Source organism: Guillardia theta (genome assembly GCF_000315625.1).
Source record: "Guillardia theta CCMP2712 unplaced genomic scaffold GUITHscaffold_24, whole genome shotgun sequence".
Lineage (NCBI taxonomy): Eukaryota > Cryptophyceae > Pyrenomonadales > Geminigeraceae > Guillardia > Guillardia theta.
In genome coordinates this window covers 317,044-328,437 of record NW_005434650.1, presented here as the reverse complement: position 1 = coordinate 328,437, position 11,394 = coordinate 317,044, and the positions used below count along the sequence as shown (strand labels likewise).

The following is an 11,394-nucleotide window of genomic DNA, read 5'->3' as shown; positions in this document are numbered from 1 at the left end:
CAGGATCCCTACTTGCCTCATGATACCGGCCAGCGGCAAGGATGCTCAGGATTCCAAGAAGATCCGGAGGGATCAGGCGTTGGCGAACAAAATGAAGCACATCATCGATCAGTTCCGCAGCTCGGACAAGGGGAGGAACGAGGATGGGGATGACATTCAGGAGAGGTCCCGGAGAGCTCCAGAGGCCAGAAGGGGCGAAGAGAACAGTGTGCGGGACCAGAGGAGTTTTTGTTCTCCTTCAGATTGGAGTGACAAGTCTTCGATGGACAGCAGCCCGACTGTCGTTGAGGACCTTCTCGAGTCCCTTTCACGAGACGGGCTGAAGAGCAGGATCTCGGGGAAGGCGCAGGAAGAGAAGAGCGAAGGAAGCGAGTCAAACGTGTGCGAGGCCTCGAGGATTCAAGAAATGTGCCACGACCAGGTGAAAGTGCAGGAGGGGAGGAAGGGCGGGAAGCCAGGAGGAGGAGGGAAGGCCGTGATATCCCCGAAAGACAAGAAGGATGCGCAGACTTGCGAGCTGAACTTCGAGGACGACATGGACGACGACCTGATTGCGCTGGTTGATTCGCTCGTGTCTGACTACCAGAAGAAGAAGGAGACCTCGGGCAAGCCTGTTGATCCTGCGACTGAACAGACTGAGAGCATGACAGACCAGCCTGTCGATAACCAGGGGGGTTGCAAGCGGGAGTGTGACGGCAATGTGCCGTGCGATGCTGGTGAAAGGTTCTTCACGGTCGAGGAGATTGCGGATACATCAGACGGGTCCAAGATGCTTTCCCTCAAAGACCTCATGACTGCCGAGCTCGTCGAGATGTCCCTGGGAGGGAGCTGGTCGCAGACGAGCCTGCAGGCCGGGGACAAGGTCTCCCTCGTCTCCTTGAGCAACCAGCCGACCCCCGACCTCTTGCAGCTCGACGACCAGACCAGCGACCTGGTGCTGATCGTCGAGCCCGACTGCATGATCTCAGCGACGAGGATCGGCGATGTCTTCACCTGCGATCGCCGCGCCATCCTGAGCGAGATGGTCAGAGACTCGGAGCTCAACGAGAGTGCCATCATCGGTAACATGACGCACACAGTCTTCCAAGGGATCCTGCAGCGCGGCCGCTACTCCGACGACTCGTTTGCATCGCTGGTAGAGCAGGCAGTCGGAGACAACACCGTCGATCTCCTGTCAGTTGGGCTGAGCTCGGAGGATGCGAAGAATCGCCTGCAGGAATTTCAAGGGAACGTGGAGAAGGTGGCCTCATCGCGCTTTGACGGGGGCGCGACGAAGTTCTCTCTTGACTTTGGGAGGCAGCGGCAGCAGCTCTCGATCGGGTCAGTGCAGGACATCGAGGAGATGATTCACTCCCGCACCTTCGGCATCAAGGGTCAAGTTGACGCGACCGTTGAGGTTCGGTTGCACGATCGGGAGGAGCGGGAGGGCAGCAGCGTCGCCATGCTTCCCCTGGAGATCAAGAGCGGCAAAGAAGGTTCCATCGCACACAGGGCGCAGGTGATCCTCTACTCGCTGCTCATGAGGAAGCGATACCCGAACTTGCACGATGATCAGCACGCGGGTCTGCTCCTGTACCTCAAGACGGGCAGCCTGCAAGGCATCCCGTTCTTATCCCCCGAGGTCAAGGGAATCTTGCAGGGAAGAAACAAGCTTGCGGCTCATCTGAAGCGTCAGTCCCTTCCTCCCGTCATCTCCGACGTGTCCAAGTGTCAGTTCTGCTTCCAGTCGCAGGTCTGCAGCATCCTGCATCGAGCGTGTGAGGAGAGAGAAGTGAGCAGAGCGGGGAAAGTCATCTTGGAGAACACGTCCCACCTTTCTGACACCCATCTCGACTATGTCGCGGAGTGGGAGCGGATGATATCGCTCGAGGAAGCGAGCAAGACTGGCAGCAGGGAACGCTGCAAGGCAAGAACGAGCGCGCAAGCCGAACATTATGGCGAGGGATACGCGAGGATGTTGATAACGACATGTGAAGCAGGAAGGGGAAGGGAGGAGTTTGTTTACACTTTCAAGCGGTATGAAGACGATGACACGTTCAAGGAAAAGTTCGGGTGGAGCCGAAGGTCCATCCTTGACCTCCCACTCCACGAGGGCGACATGGTCTCTGCTCGCAAGGAGGATGAGAGAGGCGCGGGGAAGTCAGGGAGGATCGTGCGAGTGAATGAGACGAGCGTCATCGTGTGCTTCCAAAGGCTTGTGGTGACTGAGGAGGAGCTGGCGGAGGACATTCGAAGAGGTGAACCTGAGATTTTGCTCCTCCTCCTAGCTCTCCATTGACCCTTTTTTTCTCTCAGAGCGACTCTGGCGGCTGGACAAAGACGAGCAGTCTAGTTTGTGGAGCAGGGTCCGTTTCAACCTCTACAAACTGTTCCTGCCCAAGAATGGGGACGAGAAGAGAAGGTCCCTCGTCGTAGACCTCGCTGCTCCTCGTTTCGGTAGGTGGTGTGGGAAAATCGCTCAGTCTTGAGAGAACGTTGCAGAGGAGGATGCGGTTGTGCCTCAAGAGACGGAGGCGGAGCTTCGGACGTCAGAGAGTTTGAATCTCAACGAGGAGCAGGAGGCTTTCATCAATAAGCTGCTTGCTGCCAAAGATTACCTGCTGCTCCACGGGATGCCTGGGACGGGGAAGGTAAAGTCAACCTTGCTTGCCTACTCCTCGCTTGTTCCCTTGACCCTCTCGCAGACGACGACAATGTCGTTTGCTGTCCGAGAGCTTGTGAAGAGAGGGAGACGAGTTCTCATCTCTGCGTACACTCACAGCGCAGTCGACAACATCCTCGTCAAGTTGAAATCGCTCAACGTCAATTTCCTCCGCATCGGAAGGTCCGAACCTCCTCCTTGCTCTCCCGCTGGGCCCTTACCACCACCCGCAGGCCGCAGGGCGATGGTTTCCCCGAAGAGCTGGAGCCATATCTGTTTGACTCGAGCAGATTCAAGTCAACGGCACAGCTCAAGGAGTTCCTGTTTGACTGTCAGGTCGCCCGATCACTCGTCCCTCCCCTCCTCGTTGATCCTCCCCAGGTCATCGCTACCACCTGTGCCAACGTTCACTCGGCGCTCCTGAAGCGAATCCGATTCGACTATTGCATCGTCGATGAAGCTTCCCAGGCAAGAGACGCCGCCTCCCCTCACTCTACTGGTCCAGCTCATCCCGCTCGATCCTCCAGATCTCTCAGCCCGCATGCCTCGGGCCTCTCCGGTTGGCCGATGTCTTCGTGCTGGTCGGAGATCATCATCAGCTACCTCCGCTGGTCAAGAGCGAGGAGGTGACGTCATCCCCTACCTCTCACTCCTCCCTCCTCTGAACTAGATGAACAGGCAAGGAAGCTTGGGATGGATGTGTCCCTCTTCAAGCGCTTGTCGGATGCTCACCCTCAGGTCTCTCACCACCATCGATGCTCCGTCCTCTCACTCCTCGGCTCCTTCACATCAGGCGGTGGTTCATCTGTCGACACAGTACAGGATGAACGAGCGGATCATGGGGATAGCAAACTTGATGGTCTACGGGGGTCAACTCAAGGTGACTCAAGACATGCGCTGGGCGCCTTCGATCTTGATGACTCGCTTCAGTGTGGAGATGCGGCAACGGCCAACAGGCGGCTGGAGTACAGCGACTTGGAGGCAAACGCCCTTCCTCCATGGGTTGCTGATGCTCTATCAGTGCAGACGGCTGTCACCTTTGTCGATACCGGTGAGAGGACTGGCACGTGCCCGGTGCTGAAAGCGATTTGCAGGTGAACTCGTCTCGCATGTCCGCACATCGAAGAGCATGAATGTCCTCGAGGGAAGGGTCATCGTATCTCTCTGCGAAGCTATGATTCAGTTGGGGGTTCCGGTACTTGCTTTGCTGCTGCTGTCTCTGCCTCATCCATCGCAGGCACGGGAGATCGGCGTCATCTCGCCGTACCGAGCGCAAGTTCGCGCCATCTCAACGCAGCTGGCAGGGATGGGCGAGGGGAGCAAGGGGATAGAGTGCAGCACGGTGGACAGATACCAGGGACGCGACAAGGCGTGTATCTTAGTGTCGCTGGTGCGAAGCAAACAAGACGAGGAGGTGGAGGAGGCGCCTCGTCTGACTTGACAAGCTGACGTGGCTCAAGGTCGGCTCTCTCGTGTCGGACATCCGAAGGTTGAACGTGGCGGTGACTCGAGCAAAAGCGAAGCTGATCCTTGTGAGAAACCTCAACTCGATGCTCCTCGTTGACAACACTCAGGTCGGCTGCCGGCATGTCCTGCGGACCGATCCCAACCTAGACCAGATCATCGGCTACATCGAGAAGGAGGTGAGAGGATCTGCTGCCTCTGCGCTGTGTTCACTCCATGCAGGGATCTCTGGTAGCGCTGGGGGAAGGCGAGTTACCCGTGTGAGGGGTCGAGCATCATCGTTGTACATATGTCAATACATCATTTACTTTCACCCTGTCCATTTAGTATCCGCGGGCAACCATGCGCTGCTGGTTGTTGCAGGGAGGCTCATCGTTGGAGTCGATGACGGTGTTGGGGGTGATGCCGTTGGCGTTGTGTGGCTCAGCCCAGGTGTTGATGGTGTTGACGTAGGAGTTGGCGTCGAGGAGGAGAGCAAACATTTCTGCGAAAGAATTAGCTGCTGACCTCACTGAGTCACAAGTTTAAAGTGGATGAGCAGGCAGGGAGGGAAAACAAACAAGGAAACACTAGTCACGAACATCGGAAGGCAAGTAGAGCATGAAGGGGTATGTCTTGATGGCAGTATGGTTCCAATCAGCCATCGCTGAGGATGCAGGTTGAGGACGATGCAGGGCAACAGACGGGGAGGACAGCATTAGGAGCAGCGAGGTCGCAGAAAGCCGAGCATGGCCTACCGCACGGGATGAGGGGGAGGAGTTTCGTCGAGCCTCTTAGTGACCAAGCGATCTATTTCCGGCACAAAAAAAAGAAATCAAGGATCCCCTCATCCCCACATGCTCCGGGCCGGGGCCGCAGCTGGGGCCGCAGGGCCCCGGCGCTGCAGCCGGCCCGGAGTTACCCTCATCCCCTCACAGCCCATACGACAGAGAGCGTGAATGGTGAAATGGCTGATCCTTTGAAGGGAAGGGGAGTAGTGGAGAGCGAGGGAGTAAGGTTTAGAGAGGAATTCTTTAGAGGGCCTGAACGAGAGAACAACTGCAGCACGACATAGCAGGATGCAAGAGAATGTCTGACAGGATCATCTGTTGGATAGGTGTGCAAACGAATGCAAGGAAACGAAACGTCTAGTAAGTGATCACAGCAAAGGATCTTATGCTTGAAGATGCTAACAATAAGATCGACAATGGATTTGAGACATTACGAGGAAAAACAATCGTTCAATGAAGAGAGGAACCAATATCGTTGCCTTTCTTTGAGCACAGCGACCAGGAGGATTTGACACGACCTGAGAACCTGTGCTTGCAGGGCTCCAGAGTGCCTGACCAACGATGGACACACATTGGAAAGCTGAGCAGAGCAGCTTCTTGCAAAAGCAAATAGAACGACAGAAGAAGAACGCATTGTTCGTGATTCTCTTTGTGGTGTGTTGCTTGAATGATGCGTTGTTTCTTGACAGGGCGTCGGGAAAAGCGATCGAGCCGAGGCGATCCAAAGTTGAATTCCCTGGGCCTTACACTCGCGATCCTGCTGCTCTGTTTTCTTTCTTTGAGATCACTGATTACAAGATATTTCCTGCTCCGATGAACAAATCAAATTACCACGATGGGCGTCAACCTGTGCGGTACAAGAAGGTAAAATCTCATGGAGGAAAGCATTGATTGCAGGACATTGACTTGTTTGTTTCAGGTCTCGTTAACAAGGAAAGTTGGAGATCATAATGAGAAGACGAAGTTTGATATTGCACTGGTGGATTGGCTGAATGGGCAGGTACCTGACAACGATACAAGTTGCTATTCTACTTTAACAGCGCACAACAGCTTCAGCTCTACCGAACAGAAAACGATTACAGAAATCAGATGGCTGCATTCAATAAGGTGCGGGGGGAGATGCGGAGGAGGTGCAGCGTCACTCTCACTCGTTCGCAGAGCTATCGGATCCCTGACACCAAGCAGAAGGCCTGGAGCAACGAGTCGTACCTCCGCGAGGTGATCGAGTTCCTGCGACGAGGTCACTCGCTGCTCGACCCTGAGTGTCGATGCGTTCACACCTACGATGAGAAGGTTCGCTGACATGCCCAGCTCCCTCCCTCCCTCCCTCCCTCCCTCCCTCCCTCCCTCCCTCCCTCCCTCTCCCTGACCTTGTCGACATGCAGCGGGCAAAGGAGTTAGGCATCTCGCTACCTCGCTTCAGGTGATCGGAGCAGGAGTTGGAGGCGAAGTGATTGAAGGATAGGATGGGAGATGCCGAGGACAAGGAGTCTTTCAGGGACGGAAAATGCACTCTCAGCAGAGTTCGCAAGGTCAACACTTCAGTTGTGATATCTTGTCGAAACGGACTCATCGTGTTGCAGGAATGTACGAGTCAGGAAATCTCAAACGAAATCTGCGTCGGCGATCTTCACTCGGTAAACTGACTCCCTCATGGTCGCTGGTCTCATCCGCTCTGCTTCAAGATCGTGGACCCGGAAGGGCGAGCTCTTTTCGACACTCTTCGAAACAACAAATTTATCTCGGTACTCTCGTTCCTCCGCATGTCCCTCCCTCCCTCCCTCGTCCTTCTGCTCTTCTCTCCCTCTTCCTTGCTCTCCTTCCTTGCTCTGGTTTCTCTGCTGAGCAAGTGGCAGTGCGAGCTGTCGGAGTCGGGCGAGTACGTCTGGTCGTACAAGGCGATGCTGGAGCTGTCGAATCGGCAAAACCTGTTGGAAGTGATCCTCAACACTCCCTGCGGCATGAAGGAGCCGTCAGAGAACGATGCCTACAACGGGGTTGAGGTGATGATGATGAGGAGGAGGGTGAGCCGGTGACGGCGGGGCAGGGAGATGTCAAGTCGCTCAAGGAGAGCCATGAGATCTACGCGATCCAGAACGCAGAGTCGCGCAACACTCTTTTGTTTCCTCGTCACAAGCACCTTGAGATCCAGGTGGGCCCTGAGCTCTGACCCTCGTGGGCGGGAGGTGAGGGTGCCTGTCAGGTCGATGATGACATCAAGAAGCTGTGGGAGGAGAACGAGCCGCGGAACCAGCTCACGCAGGAGGAGCAGGAGCACCAGCTGAAGCAGGAGGGTCTCATCCCCACGAAGCAGGTGAAGGAGAAGGAGGGTAGCGCTTGCTGGTTCACCCGTGGGAGCAGGAGAAGGCGCAGAAGCTAACGGGAGTCAAGAGGAAGGCGACGGTGACGAGGAGAAAGTCAGCCAAGAAGATGCACCAACACGCTCACTTGCTCCTTCCCAAAAGCTGAAGGCTCCGCTTTCTCTCATGTTTTCATTCATCGTTCTTCTCGCGTAAACTTGGAACTCCAAGCCTGTGTTGCTCTTCTCGGGGATAGGGCGACATGTCCTCTTCGTATCTCTTCCTAACCGTAACCCTGCCTTCTCCTCCCTCCTCCGCTTTTGTTCTGCTTGCGTCGCTTGTCTCCTGTCCACTTGTCTCATCCCTTCTCTCTTCACTTCTCCCCTCTTCGTTTCTCCTCTCCTCATTTCTTTTCGCCTCCTCGTTTTCGCTCTTCTCGCCTCGTTTCTCCTCAGAGCTTCTCCTTTTGTTTGCATTCCCCGCTTCCATGCAAGCTCCCTCGTTCGCTCGCTTCACCCTCTCCCCCTCGCCCCCCCCTCCTTCCTTGCTCGCCGCTGCCCTCACGAGCCACGAGCTCATCACGTTGGTCGACCGCTTGCAATCAGCGAAGAGGGAGAGGCCCTGCCATCGTCTCACCTTCACTCCTCATGCTGCCATGCACACCTTGCAGAGAGTAGAGCTGGAGAGCCCTTCTCGTCCGACCAGCACGGAGGTGATACCCAACTTCTGAGCTTGCTGGTGCCAGTCAGTGAGGAGAGACGAACATGTCATCACCTCCCACCTTCACGTTGGATGGCAGATCGTCGAAGAACATCATCTCCTGGTACGCGCAGCCGCTCGCGCTCTTGATCGATCGGAAGTGCTCCAGCTTGCCCGTCCCGTTCTTGATCTGCCAGCGGGTCTCAGCTCTCTTTGCCGCTCCAAGTGGAGGCAACCGACCTGGATGAGGCTCCGCTCGATCAGCCGCAGGATGCCGAACGCAGAAAGGAGCATGCAGCAGAGCTCAAAGTTGGGGCTCAAAGACGCGATAGCGATTCGACATCCCTGCATGGGCCATGACCGGGGAGAAGAGCAAGTCAGCGCATGCTGCCCTCACCTTCTCCTTCAAGCTCGTCAAGATCGCTGGTGTGTCTGCATGCAGCGAGACGGATCTCCCTTTGCTGTCTTTTACCTCGCATTCTCCCACTCGACGGTATGGTGGAAAGGTCTCTTCCGCCGCAAACACGTTCCATAGCTGCCGAGCATGATTCAGCTCTATCGCTCCCTCCCTCCCTCCCTCCATTCTTTCGCTGTTCCCTCCCCCTCTTCAAACCTCACCGTTCTGTCAAGGTCGATGATGCAGACTTTGGGCACGTGCTCTCTGCGAGCCAGCAGCTTCTCCATGGTCTCACTCATGTCGTCGCACCGGCTGCATAGCTGGGAGATCAGGGGACACGGGAGGAAGGGGATGGCAGAAAAGCTGCAGGCGGCTTGCAGGGCTGCCAGGTATCTCAGCGGAGCGGAGGGGAAGGGGAGGAGGAGGGGGAGAAAAGGGGCGGGGGGGGGGGGAAGGGGGGGAGGAGGAAGGAGGAGGGAAGGAGGAGGAGGGAGGAGGGGAGGATGGGAGGAGGAGAGGACGAGGAGGGGTGGTGGAAGAGAGGAGGAGAGGAGGGGAGGAGGGGAGGAGGAGGAGGGGAGGAGGAGAGCAGTGAGCACGGATTGACAAGGGGGAAGGGGGCTGGGGAAGGGGAATGAGGCTGGCACAGTCAGTAGAGTGTTTTTAAAGGAAAAGGGAGCGAGGGGACGTGTAGGAACGGCGATGGGTGGAAGAAGATGAGTGCAAGGTGTGAGCCTTTCAAGCCGATGGAGAGATGAACATGATGTTAGTTGTAGTTGGAGAAGGGAGACAAACAGCAGGAAGAACTTTCATAGGCAGCACAAGAAGCGAGCCAAGTCACTTCACGTGTGACGACTACTGTATCGATCCATTGCCATGTCCTCCGTTGGGCAACCAGAAGTTTACTCGAGAAGAAAAACGCTTGTACAGATGGCAGGTCGTTAACTGCTTGCATCCTAATATACCTTGGAGAAGCTTTTGACTCCACCCCATGACAGTAGCACTGAGTGAAGACACAAAACTGAACCCAACATCCCAGTGCAGTTGAAAGAATATTAGAGCTTGCCGCACATGGGAGGGTTCTTAGGCGCATGAGGATCCTCAATGACCTGAGAGCAAATCAGACACAACCCGCGACCTCGCGCGGTCCTCACCCTTGGTGGTTGCTTGCAGTTAGGGGAGAAGGTGGTGGACTCATCGGGGTCTGACTGATACTCAACAGCTGCCAACATGACCTTCACACCCTTGATGTCAGTCGAAATCAACAAGTTCGTCCGAGCTCACACACCTTGTCCCAGTCGGCAGCATCCTGGTCGTAATGCCAGTCGTAACCGATGTAAGAGATGGTACCTGCACACCACGATCAGCCCCCGAACGCGATCCAGCATGCTGGCATACCGCAAGAGCAAGGGTACCCCCTGGCAGCGTGCCTCCAGCAGTCCTTGGGCACAGTCTTGATGGGGGGTTCACCATGCCTCTCACTCAGCCTCTGGCAGAACTTGATGAGGAAGACGGGCGAGGACTTGGGCGTCATGTAGATGACGGAGGTGCCCGAGGGGAGGGATCGGAGAGCCATGGACTGAACTGAAGTGTGGTCCTGGTAGAGAGTGTCCGGCGTCAACTTGTAAACCCAAGGAAGATCTGTCGTGATGAGCTTCCGGAAAGGTCCTGGCGACCAGTTTCCGTATCCTTGTGGAACAACAACATAAGATTATCCCTGTCTCAACCAGTGCAGCCGCTCACCCGATCCCTTGAACGTTCCAGAGGATGATTCCGGCTCAATGTTGTAATAGAAGTATCTGAGGCGAAGAAGAGTGAGAAACAAGCGGCGCAGATCAAACTTTCTCGATCAACCTGTTGATAAACTCAATCGATACCAATGATCCACCAGTGAAGACAATGTGGTTGCCGTTGGCAACATAGTTGCCTGCGTGATAATAAGCTAGAAAAGACAACTCCACAGGGCATACGCAGTCTCTGGGCAACGTTGGACTCAGCATTGTAAATCGGCATGTCATTCTTCATGGGAGCGACGAGCATCGTGGTGCAGCAGGACTCCGAGAGATCACCTGCATTGTCCAAACAGCAGTCAGTAACCACTAGCAACCAGCTTAATGCACTCACGGAATGTCTGAGAATCAAAGTTGAACAGGAAATGCGGATCCCTGTACTCGCCACCAGCAAGCCTTTCAAGAAGTGAGCTCGACTCTTAGTTCAAAAGCTTGTCGTTCTGACCTTCCGAGCTTCACCAAGTGACGAATGTTGTCACCGGAGTGTCCAAAGCGCTTGTTAGGTGACTGACCCCAGAACATCCACAGGTTAGCAGGTGGTGACCAAGGCTCAGGAGGGGGTTCCATCTTGAAGAGCACAAGCTTCTCATCCTGTTATGATGTCAGCGAATGGAGGAATATAGACTCTATAGATGAGAAGAAAAAATAGCGCTGTATGCAATGTTCAACGATGTCCCACAAGCCATGTACTCCATCTTTACACAGAAAACACAGCCATTTTCTGCCTTACCACAAGTTCAGACTTCTTGTCTTGGCTTTGAGTGAGAGCAATGACACAGAGGACCGCTGCAACAGCAGTGAAGGAGAGAGCAGCAACGACAGCTGCTGTCTTCCTTCCTCCTGTAATTCTCCCTCCTCCCTCCTCCGCAGTCCCATAACTGCGCCACGCCATGGCTCTTGAGCGCGCCTGTCTCTTCGACAAATCAACACCCTACCCATCACCTCCCCTAGTAACAGACCGGTCATGTTTTCATTACCTACCCTCTAAAATCTCAGTTCTAGAACCGGTGAATACACTACCCCACCCACCCTTCCTATACATGACGGAAGTACCGGTGTATTTTTAGTCACCGGGCCCGGGGAATCCGGAGTCCGGAATCTCCTTCTGGTCCGAGGCGGGTTGGGTTTCACCCACCCCTTCCAGCCCAGCTCAACCAGGTTGATAAACAGTACCCTACCCCCCTTTACTAGGTCTGTGCTATTGAGTTGATGGGGTAATAAAACAATAGACGGCCAGGATAAAAGGGGGGTAGTAAAGTTGGAATTGGGGTGGGGTACTCAACGATTGAGGTGTAGAGGAAGGGGGTCGTGCTACACATTGTGGGTCAAGGTA

General features: G+C 55.2%; 4 protein-coding genes across 4 annotated transcripts; 2 read left to right on the top strand and 2 right to left on the bottom strand.

Moving 5' to 3' along the window:
* Positions 1–3,968: 3,968 nt before the first annotated feature.
* On the top strand, positions 3,969–4,194 carry GUITHDRAFT_46777 (hypothetical protein; the record flags this gene model as incomplete). Its single annotated transcript, XM_005834727.1, has 2 exons — positions 3,969–4,055; positions 4,102–4,194. Coding segments are annotated over 2 exons (180 nt in total), but the record flags the coding sequence as incomplete, so codon positions are not given.
* A 1,242-nt stretch (positions 4,195–5,436) lies between these two features.
* GUITHDRAFT_106357 (hypothetical protein) lies at positions 5,437–7,344 on the top strand (the record flags this gene model as incomplete). Its single annotated transcript, XM_005834726.1, has 12 exons — positions 5,437–5,739; positions 5,795–5,875; positions 5,932–5,982; positions 6,034–6,168; positions 6,261–6,298; positions 6,341–6,407; positions 6,459–6,512; positions 6,561–6,620; positions 6,732–6,878; positions 6,923–7,027; positions 7,079–7,189; positions 7,237–7,344. 12 exons carry the CDS (start codon positions 5,437–5,439, stop codon positions 7,342–7,344), a joined length of 1,260 nt encoding a protein of 419 aa, XP_005834783.1.
* A 23-nt stretch (positions 7,345–7,367) lies between these two features.
* GUITHDRAFT_106356 (hypothetical protein) lies at positions 7,368–8,570 on the bottom strand (the record flags this gene model as incomplete). The annotated part of the gene is made up of 6 exons (XM_005834725.1): positions 7,368–7,796; positions 7,839–7,910; positions 7,957–8,064; positions 8,115–8,219; positions 8,272–8,409; positions 8,493–8,570. The coding sequence occupies 6 exons, from the start codon at positions 8,568–8,570 to the stop codon at positions 7,368–7,370; spliced, it is 930 nt and encodes a 309-aa protein (XP_005834782.1).
* A 586-nt stretch (positions 8,571–9,156) lies between these two features.
* On the bottom strand, positions 9,157–10,960 carry GUITHDRAFT_151969 (hypothetical protein). The gene is made up of 10 exons (XM_005834724.1): positions 10,792–10,960; positions 10,507–10,652; positions 10,396–10,457; positions 10,242–10,340; positions 10,126–10,198; positions 10,015–10,070; positions 9,670–9,960; positions 9,560–9,621; positions 9,426–9,506; positions 9,157–9,380 (listed from the first exon to the last, which is right to left on the bottom strand). Exons 1-10 carry the CDS (start codon positions 10,951–10,953, stop codon positions 9,327–9,329), a joined length of 1,086 nt encoding a protein of 361 aa, XP_005834781.1. The 5' UTR covers positions 10,954–10,960; the 3' UTR covers positions 9,157–9,326.
* Between the last annotated feature and the right edge of the window lie 434 nt (positions 10,961–11,394).

What these genes read in the sequence shown, in the direction of transcription:
- GUITHDRAFT_151969 (XM_005834724.1), bottom strand. Translation starts at nt 10,953, where the DNA reads ATGGCGTGGCGCAGTTATGGGACTGCGGAGGAGGGAGGAGGGAGAATT. An exon ending in CTTTGATTCTCAGACATTCC is followed by an intron (nt 10,341 to 10,395) that starts GTGAGTGCATTA and finishes TGGACAATGCAG; the next exon opens with GTGATCTCTCGGAGTCCTGC. An exon ending in ACTGCAAGCAACCACCAAGG is followed by an intron (nt 9,381 to 9,425) that starts GTGAGGACCGCG and finishes ATTTGCTCTCAG; the next exon opens with GTCATTGAGGATCCTCATGC.